Raw genomic sequence first — 26814 nt, forward strand, 5'->3', positions numbered from 1 at the left:
ACCATCTCCATTGTATTACTGTATTCCTGTGTGCATATAAGCAGCAGCTTCACATCTAGTGTTCAGACATCTTGTCTCCAGACTTCAGGATTGAATGACTGCACACTGGATCCAGAGCGCCTGCGATAAGTAACGGCTGTACTTATTATCACTTCGCTTGAATATATTATACTACTTTTTGCGAATAAATCTTTGTGCTTTGGAAACACAAATCGAGGTTCGACAATCGTTATTGGTTAGCGACAATACGCACATAACAGTTCATATATGTATATCTTGCTATGTATCAATCGTTGAATGCTGTATTCTGTATTAGTTCGACAGACAATTTATAAAAATACTTCCCTGTTGGAAAATTAAATTATTTTGAAAGAAAATTCTGGTTTATTTGGAGGCATTTCTTAGTAAGCCTGAAATAAAGGCCTGCACAGTGGATATGTGCTGTTGTACAGAAGCAGGGTATACATAAGTGTCCGTAACTTTGTCCATGTATTACACTGGCCATAATTGATTATATAATTTAGTTTCAGGCTTAAAATCAATAGTGTGTATGTATATTTATGTATATATATATATATATATATATATATATATATATATATATATATTTATATATATATATTGTAACAAAGGGAGGCATTTATCTGACAAGATGCAGAGAAAACATACAAGCAGAGTAAGACATTGGTGCAGTTATGCACCTAGATTCAGGTTAAACCAAGTAAAGACTTATGTATAGTTTAAAGTTTTGTTAACTTACATGATCTCCTTTCAGCAAACAAACAGGGTGTGTCTGTTAGTGCAAACAGAGCCAGTGATGGGTGTTTTCTCTTAAGGAGAAGGAGGGTGTGTCACCTGCCCATCAAGCTAGGGCTGGAGGAGGAGTATCATGCATAAAAGCTTGTTTGTGTCATTTGTGCACTGAGACCAATGCTGGGGAAGCTGGCTGATCTTGAGAGAGAGCTGGTCTATGTATAGCTAGCGTCTAGGGTCTCCATAATTGCTGTGAAAGTATACGGTGTCAAAACATTTACCATCCTGACCATAAAACTACATAAAAAGGAAGAAGTTGTTCGCGTGAGCTTCAGCAGTAGCGGGCTCGTGCCACAATATATGTGGTGGGAGGAGCAGGGTACTTAAAAAAAATGCAAATACTCACACCGGTATCCCTCTTCCCTCCTCCCTGCTCTGTTTCGTACTGAATGTCGGGCGTGGCGTCATCACGTCACGCCCAACATTCAGTGAGGAGTGGCGCAGAGAGGACCCAGCAAAGAAGACAGAAGAGAAGAAAAGAAAAGAGATGAAGGAAGCCAATACAAAGGTAAGTAAAAGAACGGAGGAAAGCAGAAGGGCACAGTGTGATGAAGAAGGGGCAGGGGAGAAAGGCACAGTGTGATGAAGGGGGGAGGCACAGTGTGATGAAGAAGGCGGGAGAGAAAGGCACAGTGTGATGTAGAAGGGGGGGAGAAAGGCACAGTGTGATGAAGAGGAGGGGAAGGCACAGTGTGATGAAGAAGGGGGGAACAAGGCAGGGCCATCTTTTCCATTAAGCATGATGGGCAGCTGCCCGGGGGCCCCACGGGCAAGGGGGCCCCATAGGCACAGCTCTTAATGAGAATAAATAATCCTGCAAAAGAAAAAAACCTGCAAAAAAAAACCTTCAAGGGTCACTGAGCAAGTACATCTATCTATCTCTATATATCAATATCTATATCTGTATCTGTATATATCTATATATCTATATCTATATCTATATCTAGGGGCCCAGGTGCACTGCTTTGCCCGGTGGCCCATAATGTTGTTAAGATGCCCCTGGAACAAGGCACAGTGTTATGAAGAAGGGGGGAGAGAAAAAAAGGCACAATGTTATAAAGGAGAGGGGGGAATGTACAGTGTGATGAAGGAGAGGGAGGAGCAGCATGGCAGAGTGTTATGTAGAAGGGGTGGTATGGCACATTGTGATGAAGGAGAGAGGGGAGCAGCATGGCACAGTGTGATGAAAGAGAGGGGGGAGCAGCATGGCACAGAGTGATGAAGGAGAGGGGGGGAGCAGCATGGCACAGAGTGATGAATGGGGGGGAGCAACATGGCACGGTGTGATGAAAGGGGGTGGCAGGTGAAGGGAGGAAAAGCAGCATGGAGGGCGCAGAGTGATCATAAGGAGGCACAGCATGGTGATGATGAAGGGTCACCGTAATGTGTGTATGATGGCAGAGGGAGCTTGTAGCAATGTAGTCTGTGTGAGGTAGGTGGTGGTAATTAATGGGTGCTATTTTGTTTGTGGGGTGATGGTGGGGCAATTTAATAATGGGGACTATTATTTTAAGATGGGGTGGTTTGGGGGCTATTGTGGGGTTCAGTTTGGGGAGAATGAGGTCTCTTTATTAAATGTGACTATGAATTATTTAATGACAGTGATGCTTGTGGGAAATAGATATATTTATGAAATGTAAATACTGTTAATTTATTGTGGGGGCTGCTTGGAGGGAGGGAAATAGGTTTATTTCGTAAATGGAAATACTATTATTTTGATGTTGGGGCTGGAGTAAGGCCTAAATATTAATCGTGGGTGCTATTGATTTAATGCCGGGGCTGGTTGGAATTTTCTAAATATACCCATTTTTTTTCTAAAAAGGGCCCCAAACATACCAGGACCCAGACAAGCCGCAACAAAATAAACCTGCAGCCACATGTGGTGAAAGTGACTGGCCACACCCCCTCTGGTGGGCGTCTTCCATTGTATTCCCCCCCTGTGAGTGTGAATTGGGGGCACTTATGTGAGCCATAATGTGATTGTGGGCACTTATTTGAGGCATAATATGATTTGGGGCATTTATGTGTGGCATAAAATTAATTGAAGTGATTACTGTGGCATAACATGAACTGGGGGCACTTATGTATGGCATAAAATGAATTGGGGGCATTACTGTTGTATAATATGAACTGAGGACTCTACTATGTGGTATGTTATTAATTCTGGGCAGGACTATTTACCACAGGATGTGGTAAATAGTCCTTAACCCTGGATGTGACTGGATCACTGATAAATAACTTTAGGTGTAAATTTATTTAGAAAAAATAGTGCAGGGCGCTTGTTTATATTGTTGCACGTGCACTTATTTTTTATACTATATATATTGTGAGATAGGAAATCGTTATCTCTGAGACCAGGGTAGAAAATTTGTTTTTTCTGTTCTAACCCTTCAAAAGCAAATACCTTGTTTCTGATGTATATCTGATACAATAAGTCTTTGTTTTGAAAGCCTTTTTGCATATCTTACGCAAGGAATTGCTTTGTTGTTCCTGTCTTTGGGAATGTGTATTTCGAACTGTCTGAAGAAAGGCCCATATGTTAATTGGGTGTTTTGATGTCTGAGGTTTCACTTGGAGACAGGAAGGTTTAATTTAAAACGTGCTGCTACAATTCCTGCGTCTAAAAGAAAGATGCCAGACATCACAGCGTTTCTAGATATTTCACAGATAGGTGTAAATATTGTTAGTTTTGCAATTCATGTAATTCTATGTTTTGGTAAGCAGGATACATCCTGATTCTAAAAATAGCCTGTGTCCAAATCTGTATTAAACCATTGTTTTGTACACTGAAATGTATTCTTTCTGATTTCAAGACCTGAACGCTGGTACCTTCAACAAGTGTTTGAGCAAATAAACATCTTGCTTCAAAGACCTGCTTGGAAACATCTTCAATATTGCTGTATTCCTGTAACCTGCAGATTAGACCCTAAAACTAATCCGTTCTCCGGCTGTTCTGAGGTTTGGACCCGAGCTTTCCAGTACCACCACTCTGCCTGCTACCCATGCAGCCCTGGTCAGTGTGATAGGCCAAGGGGGGATCAATCCACAGGAACCCTGATCCATAGTAAGAGATCAGGAGCACCAGCCCAGGTACACCAGCAATGAGGTACGCTAGCAGCATCAGTTACCCAGAAGAAACGTGGTTCTGAGTGCCATAGAAGGAGCTTAGTGGTGGCAGCAGGCCCCTCCCACTGCGGCAGGAGGGGCGTATTTGAAATAACGAAAGGGGACGGTGGCAAAGTAAGCCCAGCCGGTTCCCAGCAACAACAGACAGTGTGGCATAGGCGGTCCATTCTGTCACACTGGACCTCTACTATGAGGGCACAACTAAGAGGCACTATGAGGTCACTGTTACACTGTCCTGAAAGTCAGGACTGCTGGGACATATGTCACGCTCCGGCATGCGTGCACTGCACACTTCTGCCAATGGTGTACATAGCAATGCAGGAGTTTTTTCTGTAGGAGGGTGGCCTAGCGCTCTTCACATTCTAGACATGCCCCAATGATGCACATTCACGCTCCCAATTATATGATCACTTCCACAATTTTTTTTGCCATGCTCTACTATAAGGGGGGCCCCATGAAGTTGCTCTACTGGGGGCCTGAATTCCTCTTGGCAGCCCTTAAAATATGTACACATTTCCAAATTTGCACAGCATTATTCCATTGTTAATCGTGATTTTTAGGAAGTTTAGAAAACCAAATCAAACGATGATATGTAGTTTGGTACGATGAAAAGTGATTGTGGGAACATACACACTCCAGCAATATCTGACCAAACAGTCATTTACCATGTAATCTACGTCAGCAGTAAAATGCAGAAAAATGTTTGCTGAGAACAATGCTTAAAACAATGAAAATATTCTCTAAATGTCCTCAAACTTGTGAATTGTAACTATGGAAACAAATAATTAATATGCATTTCTACAACACGCAAGTGTATAATGATACCCAAATTGTATATTTTATATACAATTTACAAAATATTGGTCCAAATCCTAATAAGTGAGTAATAAAGTTAGATTATCTACTATTGAGTGAATGTTTTTTCTTTAAATAGCCCTTGATAAAGGATGCATAGGAATGGTGACTTTGTACTCGTACAATGTCAGACCAATATTTTTTGTTTGATTTGATTTTACTTTGTTCTCAGGCATAACTTAAAATGTTAGCGCCTGGGGCGGAAAAGAAAAATGCCGCCCCCCTAGCCTTAATTTTAACCAAATTAACCTAAAATATTAATAAATAGCGCCCCCTTCAGCGCTGCGCTCTGGGCAGTCGCCCCCTATCGCACAGCCCTAGTTACAGCTTTGACTTTGCTCTTCTTTTCCTATCAGTCTTTCTCTTTTCTGAGCTCTTTTTTCAACCTTTCTCTTATTCTCTCTCTCTCTCTCTCTCTCACTTTCTCTCGTTTCTCCCTCTCTCTCTCATTTCTTTCCCTTCTGTTAGTTTACCTAGTTCCTCACTCTTTCCTCCTAGTAATCTCATTTCTCACTCTCTCATGTCACTCTCTTCTCTAACTTTGCCAGCCCTCTATCCTGCTTCTCCTCTTACAACAGACTGCTCCTCTGTCACAAGTATGTGTGTGTGTGGAAGGGGGGGGGGGTGTTGCTCAACAGAAACACATAGAAGTACAATGTCCTTTTTTATTTGTACTACTACCCAAGTTCAAATTAACTATTGCCACAAATACTGTTTATATAATTAGGACCTATAGATATTATTTCTATGTACCACTTCCATGTTATGCTACACAATGGGAATAATCACAATGTGATTATTTTTAATGGGTATTTAGTTCTTAGAGGTTATTTTTTCAGTTGCTACATAATGAATTAATCATCACAAGCTCCCTAGATAAAGAGTTCTAGATAAAGAGTAGGTAAAAACGCATTTTGCTCTTACAAATCGGACTTATGTCCAACTCTACATATCCGTCAGTGTATGGAGATTGACAGGAAGATGAGGAATACCAAAACAATTTGGAAGAATGCAGGTAGCCCATGGTCTGCCAGTTAGACAACTATTATTTAGAGCAAAAAATATTTTTTGCTGCCATTATACAGAGATCTGTATAAAATAATCTTATTAAAATGTAAAATGTGTTGTGTAAGATATTTGTTTTTGCAAATTTTGTGCACTCAATTGTTTATGAAGGTAGACTTTGTAACTGATCTCTCCTATATTTGGTCATTTAGCTAAGAATAGACTATTGATCCACATTGGATCAGCATAAAATATGCTAATAAATTGAATGGCTGGATGTTGGTTTTCTAATGGTAGTCTCTCCCTAATAACAATGGAATTGGATGCAAAGGAAGGGAGGTTAAGTAGATACTGTAGCAAATTAATAAGAAAAATGGCCTTGCCTTCAGCTGTGTTGAATAAAGTGAAAAGATAATTAAATTAATTTCCAAAACAGTCAGCTAGACAAATTAATTTTGTTGTTTGCAGGAACATGTACAGTATTTGGAGTATATTAAACAGATGGATACCTACATATAGCGCTGCATTCACGCACACCAGGTGTACGCTGGAAGATGGATATGTGGAAGGCAAATTTCAAATGATTCTGCGTAGCATTGCCTCCACATGCACTTCTAGAAGGTTGTGAGCGAACTTTCACAATGACTATCCTTACCAATTCTCTGAAATAAATGGTATTTGCATACAGAAACAGAAAGAAATGATAGTGTAGTCTGTATGACCCAGTACATAAAAACATCAAATAGACATATAGCTTAAATGTCCATGCATAATCCCATGTGAAATAGTGTTACACGGCACCCTGATTTCCACTCGTGACACCTCCCTTATGGGTATGTGCTTACTCAGACTCAGCTGTAATCTCGCTCTTAAACAATGAGTTGATCTCCTCTCGTTGTCAGACTCCCCACTGACGATCTTCCTCACTCAAAAATGAAAGAAGCATATCTGGCATATTACCCTTTATTAAAACAATGAGGGTAAAAACATAAAAATGAACCCGTACCAGAGAAAGATGATGAATTCGCATACAACAGGTGAGTATATGACATCAGAATCCTCCCACCGCCGCGAGTAACATCGGTCTTTCACACTCTGTCGGGTCCCGCTGTCCTCCGATAATTAGGTTTTAATTATCGGAGGCCGTGTAACACTATTTTACATGGGATTATGCATGGACATTTAAGCTATATGTCTATTTGATGTTTTTATGTACTGGGTCATACAGACTACACTATAATTTCTTTCTGTTTCTGTATGCAAATACCATTTATTTCAGAGAATTGGTAAGGATAGTCATTGTGAAAGTTCGCTCACAACCTTCTAGAAGTGCATGTGGAGGCAATGCTACGCAGAATCATTTGAAATTTGCCTTCCACATATCCATCTTCCAGCGTACACCTGGTGTGCGTGAAGGCAGCGCTATATGTAGGTATCCATCTGTTTAATATATGTTGTAATTTGAAGTATCAGTGGGTCTTCAGGGAAACCTATTTGGCTGCAAACCTAGTGAAGCGCCACATCGGCAGTTGATTTGAGATTGACCAAGTATTTGGAGTATGACTTTTGAGTTGTACACATGGGACAATGTTATCTTGTATTTTATATGTTAGTTTGCTCTTATTTACTGAGTACACATAGTTATAAGCAGACCATAGAAATTATATGAAATCTCTTGTCAATAGAGTTACATAACTTAAGGGAAAACCATGTCAAGTTGTTGGGTCTTTGTTAGATCAGCATTTACAACCATAATTACAGGGGACATGAAAGTAATCCTACAAATGATATAAATATGGAGAATATATTCAAAAGAAATAAGTGAATGTATTTTATAGAGGAAATGAAAGCAACAGAGCTTGTCTCCTGTAATTATATAACTTGATGTAAACCTTGTCATTGTCAATTAAAACACCAGTGAACAATGCAGTGGGCAGTATACAGAATGCACTTTGCAATAAACCGATTGAGGTTGCATTTGAATAATGGATTTCAAATAACCTTAGTTAATTAAGTTGCAAAACTGATGTTTAGGTTTGAATTAATTAGAGGAGAACTAGAGGTGAAAAAACATTTGTCAGTACAGTTATAGCAAATAAAAAGGTTTCATTTTAAATATTTCTGATCCCTAATAGGTGGCATCATTTTACCTTCAGCCTGCATCTTATCACGGAAATAAAAATATTTGGTATTTACCACAAATACTTTTTTCTTAGTGGATATGGAGTCTCAAAATTCAAATTGTAAATATATACACTATAGATATATGAGTCTACCCAAATCCCACCTATAGTATTCACACTTATACATCTTCTGTACTGTGTCAATCACCACTCTGAGCCACACTGGTTCTTCTCAATGCTAACCTTTTTCCACAAGTAGAGCAGAGCCCTCAATACCCTTACTTTTTATATCTGCATTTATTTTGTCTATCTTTTATGTCCCTGTTTTATGTATGCTCTCTTTTCTCCACTGTCTGGTACTGATGAGCACTGTGGTGTTTTACAAATCAACTAGAATAATATTAATAATGATTATAGTTAAGAAACGTGGAGGGGAAATGTTGACAAGGTAGCTCACCACTGAGTCAACTAGATGATAGTGGATGTGATCAAACAGTACTACCATCATATTTTAATTAATTCTGGCTGCAGTACTTATGACTTAGCGGTGTCTGACACTAGCTTCACCCATTAGTTAAACTGGTCACCTTACTGCCAAACCAAAACATAAATAACATATTCCAAGAATATACAAATACAATAATACTGTGTATGCAAATTTCTACTTAAACTACTTAAAAAGAGAACTCTTCTAGTAAGATTAGGCAGTAACAGCTTTGACAATGGTTAGTTCTTCTGCTATAGAATTACGGGATAATTTTGAGGTGGACGCATATGTGTTCAGAATGTTCATAGGGGAAAAGGAGCATGTAAGCACGTTTTACATTCATATGCATCACAAGATGTATTCAACTCAAAAACAGTAGCTTTGTATTAGGTGTATGACAGGAATTACAAGTGTGTATACTTACAACCCATGATAGCATAGAGATATCTTAGAGATGTGGCTTGACAGTGCTGGTAGTAACAGCTAAAGTCACTTTATCTTACTTGTACAGAATATAATAATATTGTGTACTGTCAAAGAGAGAATGGTGCATGACAGTTATTATTTATTATTATTTATAAAATGTAATTATTTACAAATACAAATGAAATTAAAGTATAACATCTGTTGTTTTCCGCTTTAAAAATGCAAAGGGAATCTTCTTTGCTGCAGTTGTCCAAATAGAAATATTAATATTGTTATAATATTATATAGCTGTGACACTAATGATTTAATAACTATTTATATAATTGTGTGTCTTATGCAAAAAAAATGTACATCCAACTAAATGAGCCTCATAAAATTCACAATTAATTGCAAAGCCTTGATAATATATTAAGTACTTGTTAATTATAAGGGTACCACTAGTAGGGGGCACTCAAGAGCAATGCTGCTATCCTGGTGATTCTTCAAGACACTTTACCCAGACTAGAATCACCAGAGTTGTTGCCACAGTAAGGAAATTAATGGAGACTTGCTGTGTACAGTCTGTTTCTCCACCCACCTGTCATTTTCGTTATCTCAAGCTCCTCACTCATGCTCAAGATAACTTAATCCTCTATAGAATGCCAGGTGGGCAGACACAGTACGATTGGAGTCGTTATAGTGGAGTGAAAAAAACCTGCAATAAAAAGTGAAGGTATTTGGTAATTCTATATCAATGATTATGAAATTTTCTTTTTTACTCCTTTTTATCTTTACTCCACTTTCGTACTGTTTCAATTATATTTTCGATTGTTGAATCGATTGTTATTTCAAATCAGCTTGGAAGCTCTGAATTTCAGTACAGCACAATAATATCTTTAAATGTATACATATAGGACCTCATTTAGAGTCAGACACAAATTCCATTTAAGAAGTGTAGGAGTGGGAGTGTGCCGCAGCTTGGTAGGGTATTACAAGTGGCAAGCAACCCCATTTGCGACCCACTCTTAATATCCTATCAAGCTGTGAGCAGTTCCTGCAGATAGCTAAAGCTTGCACCACCTAATTCCTGCCGCACAGCTTTAGCCCTGTTTTGATGTGTGTTGCGTCTGCTCCTCACTGCGACTAGGATGTATTTACATGGTCACGCCTTCACAATTCCGGGGCCCTCCCATTCTCTCGTAGTGAGTTGCAAGCTGTCGCAAGTGTTAATTGCGTCCAAGATGCAGGCGGATATGGTGCTTTCTGCACATGCGTGGTAGTGTTTTTTCGTTAGATGCGCCTAAAACGGACTTTGCATCCAACTCTAAATGAGGTCCATAGTGTATTTAGTATGTTGACAGTAGTGATGTTAAAAATGATTAAACTTGTTATGACAATTTTGCCACACCTGCACTGTTACATCGGGGTCTATAATAAAAGTTTAATTTTAGTCTGCATAGGCAACATGATAAATCCAAATCATATCACCAAATGCAAGATGCCAAGAAAGAAGGTTCTGCAAGTAACTAGATTGAAGTGCTTTATTATGCTGTACATTAATTATTTTTTTGTCTTGTGTCTTCCTCTAGGACCAGGGCACAGTGGGGGTGATTTTTAACGTGGGCACAGATGATATAACTATCGAAGAGCCAGGGGCCCTGGTGAGCGATGGGAAGTATCATGTGGTGCGATTTACCCGTAGTGGGGGTAATGCTACCTTGCAGGTGGACAGCTGGCCAGTCAACGAGAGATATCCTGCAGGTGAGGAAATCTCCAGCATATACTGGAGTCTGGAAAGCACTTCTCCTGAAAGTGCATGGAGCCGTGTTGAAGATTAATGGAAATTGTTTTTACTGTTGTTCCTATTATTACTGTCAGGGCCATGTAGCAGCCAGACTGTTACTCTTTGCAGTTAATCCTAATTTGTCATTGCAACTGTTGTTGCTGTTGTTTAAAGTTTATAGTTTATACAAATGGTATTAGATCCAAAGTTATGACAGAGATGAGAACAATATAGTTAAAAATTCACACAAAGTGAATAATTTCTCAGATGAGCAATATAGAGCATTTCTCCACACTCCTAGGGCAGACATATACACCAGAAACACTTTAAAATGCAACCACCCATTTCAATACATTTTGATACAGAGTATTTTTTATTACACCAAATAGGTGTACAGACTGTGTCCTTACTATTTCAATTGCAAATAAATATATAAATAATGCACGAGATGAAAAAAAAAAACATTTCATTCTCTGCTTATAATCTCCACTCTCTTACCCCCTGCTTTATTTTTGGTATTCTCTTGCTTTCTCCCATACTTTCTCTATGTCTCTATGCTAATGTGGCCTACAGTTACTTCTCCTTTGGTTACACACTGTTTCCTCATGCATGCTAAAAAATAAAACTTGAAGACATCAGAAAGAATGATAAAGTTGAAAGGAAAAAGCTTCCTAAAGTCATAGTATAGTACAGTTACTAAATTTTAAACACATCCCAGTGGATGAAATCTTAAAACCATGTTGTACTTAACCTTTGGCTACTCACGGAATATGTTTTACTTACACCGAGCACTGAATATGTTTCAAATGCACTGAGCTGTTGCTAGTGAATCAAAGTTCAGCTTACCATCTAGTTAGCTGCTATTTGTACCTTTTGATTTGTTTTTTCTCCTGAGAGATTAATACTGGGTAAAATAGAAAAAATCATATATTGTTTTTACTGAAGGTATGTGTTTGAATTTTACTACACAAATAATGAGAAAACTTTAATTAATTAAAGAAAAAAGTACTGATAAACCTAGTGCTAAAAAGTCCAATGGTAATTTGATATTAAAATATCCACACTACCCCTCTTAACTGATTACTAAACAGAACTAACTAGTACTTAACCTTTAATCCCTTCTGCCTTCATTGCAACCACTTTTTTAGACAATTGAACCTTGAAAATATATAATTGGAATGCAAGATTTGGGAAAAGTACAATAAATATGATTATCTACAATTCTTTCTCGAAGGATGAGCTGATTATTTAATGTAATACCTGGTTATAATATATGCAACAGCATGAAACTTGTTCTAGAGTAGGGGTTCTCAACAAGAACCATTTTTATGTATTCTAAGATAGAGATGTATCAGTAGCCAGATTATACCGTTCATTATTTTGTGCTAGTCATGCATGGATATTCTTAAAACTTTGAGCACTGGAGACGAGAGTCATGGGTTTGTTTGTTCACACATCTTTTGCTATTTGCATCTAGAAAAAAAATACACAATTTCAACTTGTGTTATTTGACATAAGTAATTTGCTGAGTGAAAAAAATACTCATAATTTGTTTAATATATACTTTGGGTGAAAATGTAGAATATAGTTTTCATGTATCCAGTTGCATCCACAATAAACGGAATAATGTAAGATAATGTTCACATATAGAGTTTATGAAGATTGCCAAGCTCCTGTCTCTCATCTCCTTGCCGAGGTTCTGGTTTATTCCCTGTTCTTTGTTCACTACCCTATGTCCATGATTTCAGGATTTATTTCCATAGATGATCACAATTCTGTGGTTTGTTCATAACTTTGACCCCACTGCTGAATGTCAAGGTCATATATCCACCTTTTCTCTCCCTGAACTGTTTCCTCTCAGCTTCATTTCCCGGAACTAGTAAACTACAGAATTGGAAAATACTATTTAGATATTATTGAACACTTACTTTACAAAATAAATCAGATGAACAGTAATCTCAAAACTCTACGGCCAAGCATATAACTCTGCATAGTTTCTAAAACCACACATAAACAATCTCACACAACTGTATAGAAAGCCTATGTGGTGAAACAAGCATGAGTGAATACAATTATAATGGTCAACAATAACTTGATTTAAATATTTAAACAGAAGTCCACTTTATGGCTAGGCATCTGATACCAAGGTATTTATCGGTTGAGTGTCTAATGGACATATTAATAAATAATTTTAAATATATAAGTCACAAAGCACATGCTGAAACTAAACAGCCAACATTTTAATTATTACTTTTAAATAGTAGTAATACAAATGTTTGTTACCAGTGCAGGCATTGAATAACAGGTAGATGAGAGTGGTGTATATGAGAGAAGATAAATGTTGTTTATGTAAGTTACAGTTATTATAATGCGATTAATAAATTGGCATTTGAGAATTGTGCAGTATTTCATAGGGTAAAGATGGTTTAGGGCATTGAACATTTGTCAATACAAAAATAACACAGATACAGCAGTCATTTAAAGATGCACTGTATAGCTCACATTTATGGTTGTTTTCCCAATTCTTGCAATCCATATCATTAAAATGATTTTGCTGGTGGGTACAGTGAATGGGGGCATGATGGGTCTAATCTCCTTAAATCTCTTTTAACCATTTTCTAACCATTGTAACTGTTCCATGACCTGTTAACCTCTAACCTTTCACCTTTCAGATTCTAATGCCTCTAATGTTCTTTTATTAAAACTCTATAAAGGGAACCCAGATAGTGAAAGATTGGCGCTTGCCCGTCAACGCATCCCCTACCGCCTGGGTCGTGTTGTAGACGAGTGGCTGCTAGACAAAGGTAACTTTTGTGGGGATGGGGAGGTTGGTTTAAAAATATGGAGTAGTGAGAAGGTGAAGAGAATTTTAAAACAAATTAAGCTTAATCATTTGATTATAAATCACCTAAACTTTATCATAACAATCATCTTCTTTCCCTTTTACTCTATTTTATTTTTGTCCATACCTTTGTCCATGATCTACATTGAAGAACAAATGTTATAGATGATTCTAGATTTTTGCGATATGCTTTTAATCTAGATAATCCCAATGGTAAAGGGAAGCTCGACAGTTATGGGAATATGACAATTTTGATTGATTTAGCTGTCTATAGAATCTGTATTTGAGATTGTATTTTCTAAGTACCTAATTCATACCTGTGCCAGAAGCCACTCAAGACATGCTTATCTGAAATTTATAATAATAATTGGAAAATTCTGATGTTTAACTGAATAAAATCTGAAGCTCTTCCATTATAAGAAATGTTTAGAACATTAAAACAAATGTAAAAGTAATATAAGAAGGGACTGTTTTGAATGGATACAAATCTTATTAAAAACATCTGGCATATGCAAACTGAGCCTTTCCATTCCAGACGTTGCACGTTTTTCAGACGTACACATAAAACAAATGTCACAGTTTAGTATTACAGTGGCATTCCCACTGGAGACTAATGCGTGAACATGTTGAATTTTCAACTAGACATTTAAATTAATGCTGAGAAATTTTAAGATGTTGCAGTCCATCAATATGACTCTTTATTATTATTATTATTATTATTATTATTATTAATTTTTATTTATAGGGCGCCACTAGGTGTCCGTGGCGCCGTACAGGGACAAACAGAATTACAATACAAGGTGAGACAGCACAGTACAGTAAACAATAATCACAGTAACTCAATGAGCTCAACGCTAGGGTAGGGGAGAGTCCGCATACGACGGAACCCAGGAGGGAGGGCACGGGTGACAGGGAAACTCCCAGAGGGAGAGGGGGGAGCGAGAGGGGACAGGGGGGGCGGAGAGGGTCCTCGAGGAGGAGGGTTGATAGCTGGAGAGCAGAGTTGAAAGTGGTGGAGACAGGAGGAGAGAAGACCCTGCTCAAAGGAGCGTACAATCTCTTTAACATTCTTTGGTTAAAATATTAGCTTTAAAGGACAATTCCATAATATAAAGAGCCCATTTAAAATTAATGAATGACACACTTATCTCAATAGTTAGTCCCTTTTATACTTTTCACCTATGCAGGAGGATCCATGATAAAATTGCACCATGCCACCACTTCAGTACACTGACACCATAAATTCCGATCATCAACACCTACAGGGCCAGGAATAACAAATTTTACTATGTCAGGGAACTGAAGAGGTAGCAGGAAATGATAAGGGATTGACCTGACACCCTACTCTTTTCTTCAGTAAGTTCCACACTTTAGATCCTCCTTTGTAAAAGTCCAATTTCATATGGTCCACATAGAGCAGAAAAAGGGTGTCTTCTGGAAGAAACCCCTACTGTTCAGGTGTGAAGGGGTTAAGTAATTAATTTTTAAATATCTTTTTATTTAGTGTTATTGTTCTGACACTGCCACCTTTTACAAATGTGTATAGTATTGCTCAATGCATCTTCATTATAAAACTACTTTTACTCTAGAGAACCAATTTAAAAGTTGATTTTTTTCATCTTGTTTTTCCTCTAATTCAAAATGAAGAACTTGTATAGTTTTATTTATTATTTGTTAATAATTTTATATGAGGTTCAGAGCTAATGTAATTAATGCTATTTCTAAATATTCTTTGGACTGCTTGCTTTCCAAAGTAATAAGAGTATGTAACTAAATTAAGAGGCATGGAAATTCTCAGTTATGTGCAAAGTGTTAAATGGATTTATTTACAATACAATAAAACAGAAACCCAAGGCAAGATATAATCACTATGTATAAATACATTGGCCATTAGAAAATCTGTTCAGCATAAAATCTCTGCACAGGATATCTTGAGTTTGTAAGCAAAAACTCTAGCTGCAAAAGCGATTCTTTACTGCAAGAGCAGTGGAACAGGGGAATGTTCTTCAACTAGAATTGGTATCAGTCTATCATAAGTAGATAGACTGAAGGAAGGATGGAAGATCTTCTTAGCAAAACAAAAACTATATTGCTTTAACAAACATGTATAATGGTATATTTGTCCGTACTGTGCATTAATACCATATAATGGTATGGTAATGTCAGATTGCCAATATGCAGCCAGGAAGCATTTTGTTGAGTTGAACAAAAAGAACATCTGCATTTTTCAACATACAAAACTATGTAATTATGTAAACAATTTAGTTTCAAATATTTGACAGTTTTTTTTTCCACATATGCAAGATAGGTGAAACAAAGGGGCACAAGTTATAATTTCCTCTTTGAGAGAAGCTATGGGAGACATTCAGACCCTAATGCAACATGATAGATACTATTTACTATTTGCCATGCTGCGGTTCAGGATAGGGCACCGTAAACATTTCTGCATGTCTAAAACTGGTCACACTTGCTGGAATATCACAGCTAATATTCGGCATTTGACCCAATATAGCAGTGTGTGCAGCCCTAAGACAAACACAATGCCTGATGATCCTATCAAAATTGCCATAATCAGACATGGTAAAAATTGGCGTGTTTATAATGTCATCTTCTGACTGCACCAACAGTCTAACAGGCTGCAGTGAAGCCAGAATGAATTATTCATGGACAAATTGAAAAATAGGAGGCCGCCCAAAGGCAGTAATATGTAAAATTCCACAAGTACAGTACACACTTTGGCCTACAGAAAGATGGTTTCTAGAATGAAATATTTAGAAAATATAATACCACACATAATTATTACAATTTCTAGTTGATTACTGTAGAATTGGCTTAAGTAGTTGATGGAGAAGAATCCATTTATGTAATGCCAAGTTAAGGAAAGCATACTGGTACCCAGTATAGACACAATACACAAAGGCATCAATACACTTTTTATATTTATTTTTATTATTTATTTATTTATTGTGGAAACTTGTCTTACAGGCATATAATGCAGTGAGCAGACATATATAGTGCTGATACTCTCTGGTTGATGTGTATTTCTTGCAAGTAGCAGTTCTTAATAAAGCCTTATAAAGTCTAGAAGCTTTTAGTTTTCCAGTAGACCAAGTATCTTCAGTATCTTTCAAATATTTCTATCTATTTATCTATCTATCTATCTATCTATCTATCTATCTATCTATCTATCTATCTATCTATCTATCTATCTATTTATCTATCTATCTATCTAGCTATCATTCATAAAAACAATATAAATATACGATGTACTATGTATAAATACTATAGTTTATATATATATATATATATATATATATATATATATATATATATATATATATATGATTTAATGAGATAGATAGATAGATAGATAGATCCGACCAGTCATGTTTCGCTGTGTGCCAGAACACTCCGTCCAGCAACGCACAGAGCTCATTGCTGATGCTAACCAACAGTGATCCTCAGCAGTTGTTTGTGCAAGGACCTTCCTGCACTGAACAAATAGTATGAGTACAGGGAAGAGGGGAAAGGGAAGGGTTAAATTAAAAAATTTGAAGATGGAAATCTGCTTGAACAAATTCTTCCTATGCGTTCAACTACATATAAACTATAAGGAGTCTGATAGCCACTGAAGTTAACATGGTAGTCCTGAAGTTTTTAAGCCTATGACAAGCCTGTCGTATGTATTGTCACCATGTATCTTTCATTAGATTCCAGAATGTTCATGTCTGGGGTGACAAGGGAGGTAAGAAGGGGTATAGCATTGCTAAAGATCATAGAAGCAAAACTCAGAAAAATGTGTTTTCCTTCAATAAGCATGTGTGTGCTCTGTCCAAAGCCAGATACTAGATTTAAACAAATGCAATGTAAAAAACTGCATGTGCAATCTGCACAACATAAGGCCAATTCATATGCCTGGACAGTTATTTATTACATTCTTGAAGTACCAGTTCAATTTGCTGAAGACTGGAATGTGTAAACTTGTGAATATAAGTTTTGCTGATTCATACATCCTTGTTTGCATATGTCAGATGGTCTATTTATCAAAAAGAAACACTATTGAAAATGATGCACATATACGCTTTGGCTTCCTTGCAAATAGCTGCTGTGCACTGTAGTGGAAATACAGGTTCATTTTGCTATCGAATTGACAGATTGTATAACCTGAGCTGATCACAGCATTTTATAGTGTACGTCTATAGTAAATGATTTATAAACAGGACTGTGCTATCAGTAAAGATTAGGGCAGATCTAGGACATTTTTACAGTAATGTTCAAAGCTGATCAAAAATGGAAGATAGGCAATGTCTACAGTAGATCTTGTGTCACCATTGCAGATTATCCTGGCCTTGTTGCAAATGTCAACAATACAATTATTGAAAAAGGATTGGAAAAAAACATCATCTTTACTATGCCACAAAGTCTTAATTATGTTAGGCATCATTCACATATGCTTCTGGCAGGTTGATTTCAGACAGAATGTTTACACACTTGTAGAAAAGGTTATCTATTTCTCAAAGGGATTTGTACACCAAGAACCCAGGAGTTAGGACAAAGTAAGAGCAGCTTGTTTGAGAGCAATCATTTTATGAAGTGTTTGTTTACAGAAGTTGGTTTAAGATCTGTAAAATGGCAGGGATTTGGAGAGTCTTTATATTTCTGTGCTGAGAACGTACCATTCCCAAGTGATGTAGTCCCAGTTTAGAACACCATGTTATTCTAATTTAGCAAGATATTTAACAGTGTAGTTAAAAATTGTGTAAAAGTTTATGAGAAAGACACGTTAAAGCTGAAGTGATATAAGCCTTAAGAAGAAACAATTGCTAGTAACAGCCACACAAAATGAATACATGCAAATCTTCTACAGCCAGCGTAGTTCTCCTGTGGCTTGCCAGACTTTGCTGAACTATGAGAGACAGATCCTAATGCTTTGACTTGTGAAAGATCATGCTGGTAGCTGTAGCTTAAAAAAAGGTGTTGTCTATTTTGGGATTAAAGGTTCATACTGGGTGAACAGTCTATTGTAAGTGGTAAATATTACAAGATGTAATGGAATATATATATATATGTAACATATGCATTATTATTATCACTTGATCAATTGATTTTTGTCTAATCTCATCATATGTGTTTTTTTCTTTTTTATTCTTTCATCTTTCACAATCCTTATTTTTTTTCTTAAATGGTGTTTAGATAATACCTAATGAATTCTCTTTTCCTTCTCATTCCTTGCAAACCTAAATTTAATGTATATGTATATATAAATATCCATATATTTATATATATATGTATACACATATGTACACAAGTCTAATCTAAATTTAATCTTCTAATAATTCTGCTAAACAGCTGATAAACATATTTCTTACTTGCGCTCATATGTTTAAAAATGAAAATAATAGGAAAGAGAGAGAGAGAGAACTTAAAGATTTTAAACATAAAGGATAAAAAAACGTTAAAGGGACTAATTTAAATTCACTGAAATGCAGGAAACTGAATTAATGATTTTTAACCCTTTGCTGAAAATAAAAATTGAAATCCTCCAATAACGGGATAGGGATATGGAATTCTGCTGATGTTCATGACAAATATTTTAAGAGAAATATCTTGAGGTTCTATCTTCTTGTTCTTAGGCCCTTGAAATATCTTCCATGGATACTTATTTTATTGAAGATAGTTCCACAGATTTTTGGTCACTAGTCATATTTGGTAGTGGTGCCAGAATCCCTCTGGCTATTATAAGGTGCGAGAAACAAAATGTTTGTAATGTTGGATGAGGAATCAAACTTGCAATTGTGCTTCATTATCTGTCTATAGCTAATAGTCTTATCCCATCCAGTAATTATATGATAGATTTGGAAAAGACCACGTGGTAACTTTATAAAGCTGCAGGTTTGAAAAAAGTGGAGATGTTTCCTATAGTAACCAATCACATTCTAGCTGTCATTTTGTAGAATGCACTAAATAAATGATAACTAGAATCTGATTGGTTGCTATAGGCAACATATCCACTTATTCAAGTCCGCAGCTTGATCAATTTAGCCCCAAGTGTTCAATCAGGTACAACCAAAATTTTCTATTTTAAATATTTTCTCCTCTATGACAAAATTACTATTCTTACTATTCTTACTATCGAAAGAAAAACAGATTTTAATACATTCACGAGAAAGGGGAACTATTGGATGTCAGAGAATCTCTATTTACTCAGTAATTATTCAGAAACAATTTCCTGTGCATACAAATTTTTTCTTTTAAAGTCCAATGCACATCCTAAGTTACAATTTTTCACTTTTAGCAGCTATGTGCTACATCACAGTGTTTTTTCAATCATGGGGGTATATTTAATAAACTGCGGGTTTGAACAAGTGAAGATGTTGCCTATAGCAACCAATCAGATTCTAGTTATCATGAATTTAGTACATTCTACAAAATGATAACTAGAATCTAAATGGTTGCTATAGGCAACATCTCCACTTTTTCAAACACAGAGTTTTGTAAATATACCCCCTGGTCTTCAAGACCTGAGAAACAGAGAACGTTTACCATTTGTCCCACATGGAGCACAATTTATTAATTCACGACTCATTCTAAAATATCCACAACTGCTACTATTACTTAACTTCTGTTTCCATGAGATGATCTAGACAATATGCACTGTGTCCCTAAGGACTGGAATTGAGAAATAGTGATTAGCAAATTTTTGTCATCTTTGACTATCTTTTTACCTAACATAAAGCAAACAAGAACAAAACAAATCATATCACAGCATGTGATGTAGTTAATCTTTAATATGAAAATACATTAAAGTTGAAAAAAAACACAAAGTGATTGAATAGGACATGGTGTCTTAATATAACAAAACAACAGCAAATGATAAAAGTTAGAAACTCTTGTAAGCCGAAACATTGTTATTTATTAACCCTAATATACTGAAGAATGTTCTGCTACCAGCCGGCTGAACTTCATGACGGTTCAGGTATTGCAGAAGTGCTAAAAGCAAACAACATATATATATATATATATATATATATATATATAATATAAGTGTCCATTGTAAGGGCTGTTGACTTGGCCTAAAATTTATGAACAACTATAGAACTTTTGATAATTCACCAACAGATGGACAGACAATGGAGCTGATGCTGAGGAGAACAAAAAGGAGCATATTTGTGCCTTGACAAAACCATGTTGCACTGGAGGGGATGGTAAATTTAAGATGTGGGGATAGATTTATACTCAGGGTAGGGCATGTCCTAGATCAACTTTACATTACAGTGTAAAAACAAAGTTGCCCAGTATTGTGCGCTTACATAAATAACAGCCAGTATTCTCCCTGCATGCAGAATAATGCATGAATTTGGACCCCTTGCATTGTCACATGGTTTGTCCAGAAGCAAATCTACTTCTTTTTTTGCTTTACTTCTAACTCAGCAACAGGCCCAATGTGAAATGTCTGTCTGCACAAGTGCCATAAAAACACAGGTTCTATTTTAGACACAAGCTCATACACTGAAAGGTTGAATTATGACCCCCCCACACACATCATAGAAATGCAGTTACATGATGCAGTTTTCTATGTTTGTTGTTTTTTATACAGTAAGTGCTTTTAGACTGTTATTGGCTGTACCAAATTATTATATACAGTATAGTAGCACCAATGGGCTAAGCATCATAAAACAGTTTATATAATAATTGAAAAAGATTATTCAGTATTTTTCCAATCTAGCAGAGACAATTGATAAATGTTAAAATAAATATAAATAATGACTTTGGAGTCTAGATTAATTTATGAGTAGCATGGCTAAGATAAAAGCCGTTTTTATAAGAGTGAAAATATAAATACCATACCATAACTTTATTCCTGCAGACCAAATTTAATCCATGTCTGTCAAAAGAATGGATTGTTAGACAATAGGTAAATTTAAGTTCAGCATTACCACAAACAAAATTTGGTCTGGGAGAAAAACAGACTTAAGTCATTGGCCAAAGTATGCCATTTAAATTTGCTTTCTACCTTTCCCTTTTGTGATGAGCTTAATTTTCAATCTCTTTTCCATTTTGCTATATTTAATCAAGCTTACTGTATAAATGGAGCAGCCAAGGCAGACAATGCATTTTAAAACTAGAAGATTAGGCCACAACCTTAAATAACAACCTTTCATAGTTTCAATTCCAATATATTCCAGACTGAAAATCCGTCTGTATCAACAATAATCACCTTCACCTTTCTGTCAATGACGACTAAACTTACTGGACCAGACCCCTAATATTACATGTAAGAGGTCAGACAGAAAATTATGTTTGCATTTTATGCTGTCCTTTTATCCATGATCTATTTCTACATGTTTTATATTGCCCTCCATATGCTACGCTTGTTACATTGTCCTTAGTACATTGCATGTGGAGGGAAATTAAAACTTACAAGCTGAGACGATCAGAGTTAGGAGTGTGTTATGAACATAACTATGATTACAGTAATGCACTTCACATATCTCATGCTATATATATATATATATATATATATATATATATATATAATTTGTCCTCTAGTATCTTCCGTTGCCCATGTAGCAGTGATTACTGCTTTTATCTCCAATAAATCTCCATGGGAACTACTGAAGGGGAGAGCTCGGAACCACTTAATATACAGTAAAAGTGGTATGTTTTAAAAATCGTCCCTTTGATGCAAAATATAGCATATTTACAAAATCGATCCTCGTGTTGCTATGTACTTAACCTGCCGTCCAAAATTTCTCAATGTGAAAATAATTATATTACCTTTAGTATATCCCATTATATTTGTTTTCATAGACCAAATGAATAATACTCAAATGTCAATACTTGTCTTAGGTTACATTGTAATTTGAGGGCATATCTGAGCAATAATAGTTATTTATTTATTCTTCGGTATCTATCTACCATGTCTATTACAAAGATCGAAATGATCTGTGATCAGAGTATCTTACTCATTGACACACAAAGCATTAAAAATCTTAACACAGACAAATTACAATGGTGTCTCTTTACCTGTAGTGACCAATGATTTATTTGGTCCATTGTGAGAATAATTCTGTATCACCAACAAATGTCCACATAGTGTTGTAAATCTTTTTTCCCCAACATCACACGCATTCAGTTCTTGGTTTGAGGGAGAGGAAGCGCACTACCAATATGGTAGGTTAACCTTTTACCCATATTCATTTTAATACAGTTTATGCCCTGTAGATACATGTTACTTTTTTTTTACCTACCCCAAACACAATAGTAGTTTCATTTTCACCATCTGATTTTACTACCACAGTTAGAGCCTCAGAGTAATCATTATTTATCAGTCATATCATTTTGTTTTAATTTAAATTACTAGCTTTTTCTAATAATGTCACACAGTAGCTTGCTACGCCCTTAGTGATTTGGCATTTATACAGATTTTGCCTGCACATAGTAGGCAGGGTACGCTCTGGGCTCCTGTCACTCAACCACTGATACATAAGCAGTATTTGTAGAGAAAGTCCATGCTTTTGTAACAAGAGTTCAGTGTATACATCATTATCATCATCATCATTTATTTATATAGCGCCCAAATTCTGTAGTGCTGTACAATTGGGAACAAACACAGTAATAAGACAATACTTTGTAATACAGACAGGCAGAGAGGTAAGAAGGCCCTGCGCGCAATCTTACAATCTATGGGGTTTGAGTTCCTAGAATTAGCATAAGTTGTTGATTTATGAAAACATTTTGAATAGAAACCATTTTTTTTTTAATGTGAAAAATGAAACATCAACAGAATTCCAAATAAAAGATTCCACCAAACAAGATTGGCAGAGCAAAACCAAATGTTATTAGTGGAAAAAATGGAGGTACTGTATCTAACAACCAAAACTAAAAAAAGGAAATAAATGTTAAAAAAAGACTAACAAAATCTAAAGATACCAATAGGAATTGCGACTGTTCTAACCAACCACTAAATAATACATTAACTGATAATTTTTTAATTTTTCTAAAAAAAAAAATACTCGAAGTACTCCCACTCCCAATTGGTAAATAGACAATTAACTACAGAGGGTTAAAAAAATAAATTCATTTATAAACCTGTTTCAATGATCTAGGAGCAGGTAGGGGGGTTAAAAGGCAGAAAGTGGGATCAATAACAGATTTAAGGATGTGAAGTCCCTTTAACATTTTCTGCCTTGGAGGATGAAACAAACAATGGGGTGGGGCTCATGCTTACAAAATACTATTTTGTGCTTCTGATTCCTCTATGTGGTACTATCAGATTGAATTTTGAGTGTGTATGTGTGTCAGTCGTCACTAAGGATATTTGATAACTGGAGTAGTATTGTGTAAGAGAAGTTAATGCCTCTGTTATTCAGAAAAGTCTAGTACTGCTAGTACGACAGTTACCATGTGATGTGTATTAGGCAGTAACTACCATTATAAATGTAATGGAAAGGATGTCTGTGGTGAACTGTGGCAACGTGATTAAGGTTCATTATAGAGTAATAGTGTACTGGAGAGCAATCTACATATGCACCAGTTGTATGTCCTTCTGTACCCCTGTGTGTGCAAGAAAAAGTTATGAGGTATACAGTCATTGCTCCATGCATTATAGAGATAAATGTGTTGAAGTAATACTGTATGCAGATGAGTGAATGATACTGTTGTTCCTTTAGCTGTTGTTGTGTATAAATGTCATGTCATGGTGTGGTTGTATGTATACAGCAAAACAAGTGGCACTGCAGGTGTTTTATGATGCCTATAGAATAATGTAAAATTGTACGTAAAGGCCATGCTTTTTCATCTATATCCAATGTATATATACATGATATACATTGTCATTGTGTGTATGAGTGGACTACATTGCTCATTTACTAACTTTGCATCCAATTAGTGCTGTGTGTAGTGTACAAGGTCATGGCTGGAGTTTTAACACTGCATAATATGTTCATTAAAATGGTTATACTATGCATGGTGTGTTATTCCAAGAGTGCTTCCCTGTGTATATACAACTGCATGTTTGACTGTGAGATCGGTATTGTAGCTTAATAATTATTTTGCATGTTCCAGCTATACAAAATGATACATATATTATCATATATTATTACACAATCATTTTGATGCCACTAGGGGCAGGCTGCAGTTCGGTAATTATACACTATTTACACTATTTCTGTAGTAGCATCAGAGACAGAACAGATGAAAATGTGAGGATAGTGCTTCTACAAAAGAAGGAGAAGCCAGAGGCATTAACCAGGCGACCCAAGAACATCTAGTGTGACATAAGAACATCAGGGAACGACAATAATTATATTATGTGTTATAGTGCTATAGTATAGCTCTTTGAATTTGTTTGTTCAGGCTTTATTTTTTGCATTGCTTGGGGACCAAATTGCAGTCAACCAGATTTCCAGGCTGTGTATCTTCATAACTCTCTCCCTCTTTTCAACATTTATTGGGTGCAGAGTTTGGTGTAAGTTTTATATCATGATGACAAATTGTTTTCCATAACTGTTTACAATTGTGTAATGATATGCATTTTATTACACTTGGTATGATATGCACATCATTTAAATGATAATGTATTTACAAATAACCTCTTTGTAAGAAAACAGTTCCTGAATTGTCACTTCTGTCTGGTCTCTCTTATTGTTGTATGCATTGAAACATGAATGGCCATGATGCTGAGTTGAACGCATCTGCATCAAAAAATGTATATACAAAATGTGTTCACATAAAAACATGCATTTATGTGTACAGATCTTATTATGCACATGTAAAAAATGCTAATATCTATATTTTACAAATTTATTACCCCAAAACTCACTGGACAGGGGTTTATGGAGGAGCCCTAGTACTGTCTCAGGTCTGTTTCCTTCAAGCGGGGTGTGGGGGGTGCACATCTTTTGCTCCTAGGAAATTCAGCCCCATGCTAAACATAATGACAGGAGGTTGTCACACAGCGAATTTCCCTATAACAGTGCCACCAGCCCAACCTGTTATAGCCTAATGCTTACAGCCACAGCTTTTCCATCTGAATTTGCTGCAACTAAGGCCATGATGTACTGGTGCTGGTGCTGGTACATCATTTTATATTTATTTATTAGCAGTAACAAGGTCCATGCTGATGATCATCATATTCAGTATGCATCTTGCACCAACCCTTCAGCAACAGACACCGTTTCCGACAGGCATATACACCGATCAGCCACAACATTAAAACCACTGACAAGTGAAGTGAATAACATTGATTATCTTGTTACAATGGCACCTGTCAAGTGGGATACATTAAGCAGCACAAAAAAAGTCAGTTCTCGAATTGGAGAGATAGAAGCAGGATAAATGGGCAAGCGTAAGGATCTGAGTGACTCTGACAAGGAATTAATTGTTATGGCTAGGCAACAGGGTCAGAGCATCTCAAAGATGGCAGGTCTTGTGGGGTGTTCCCGGTGTCCAGTGTTTAGTACCTGCCAAAAGAGGTCAAAGGAAAGGCAACCGGTGAATCGACAACAGGGTTATGGGCTCCCAAGACTAATTAATGCGCAGGGGCGGGCTGGCCCAGGGGGCAGCGGGGGGGGGGCAGCTCTGTCAGACCGCTATTAGGGCCGGGGGTAGGCAATATATCTCCTTTTTACCCGCGGCCACATCTGATAACATGAGATGCTGCCGCGTCAGCGCACAGGTGGCCACATCACATGACAGGGGATGCGGCCGCCTGTGTGCCCCCTGGCCATCCCTCTCCCAGCCCACGCCTGTTAATGCGTGTGGGGAGTGTAGGCTAGCCCATCTGGTTCAATCCCATACAAGAGTGCCTGTAGCAAAAATTGCTAAAAAAGTTAATGCTGGCTATGATAGCCCGGTGTCAGAACACACAGTGTTTTGCAGATGGTCAGAGTGCCCTGTCCACTACTGAAAGCATCTACAATGGACAAGTGAGTGCCAGAAACGGACCATAGAGCAATAGAAGAAGGTGGCGAGTCTGATGCATCACATTTTCTTTCACATCATGTGGATAGCTGGGTGCATGTGTGTTGTTTACCTGGGTATGAGATGACACCAGGATGCACTGTGGAAGAAGGCAAGCTATCAGAGGCAGTGTGGAGTTCTGGGCAATGTTCTGCTGAGAAACAATTGGTCCTGGCATTCATTTGGATGTTATTTTGACATGTACCACCTACCTAAACATTGTTGCAGACCAAGTACACCCCTTCATGGCACCAGTATTCCCTGATGGCAGTGGCCTCTTTCAGCAGGATAATGCACCCTGTCACACTGGAAAAATTGTTCGGGAATGGTTTGAGAAACATCACAAAGAGTTCAAGGTGTTCACTTGGCCTCTAAATTCCCCAAATCTCAATCCAATCGAGCATCTGTGGAA

At 36.8% G+C, this 26814-nt stretch overlaps 1 protein-coding gene across 19 annotated transcripts in view; it reads left to right on the plus strand.

Annotated features, from left to right (window-relative positions):
* NRXN2 (neurexin 2) overlaps positions 1–26814 on the plus strand; it is a 725960-nt gene that overhangs the window by 588845 nt on the left and 110301 nt on the right. For 11 of the 19 annotated variants that reach the window (XM_075188775.1, XM_075188784.1, XM_075188779.1 and 8 more), the window contains 2 exons: positions 10404–10575; positions 13312–13401. In XM_075188775.1, the coding sequence (XP_075044876.1) occupies positions 10404–10575; positions 13312–13401 (262 nt within the window). The remainder of the gene's footprint in view (positions 1–10403; positions 10576–13311; positions 13402–26814) is intronic. The other 8 variants (XM_075188781.1, XM_075188786.1, XM_075188783.1 and 5 more) reach the window with 1 other exon arrangement.

The sequence above is a fragment of the Mixophyes fleayi genome, chromosome 10, assembly GCF_038048845.1.
Source record: "Mixophyes fleayi isolate aMixFle1 chromosome 10, aMixFle1.hap1, whole genome shotgun sequence".
Classification (NCBI taxonomy): Eukaryota; Metazoa; Chordata; class Amphibia; order Anura; family Limnodynastidae; genus Mixophyes; species Mixophyes fleayi.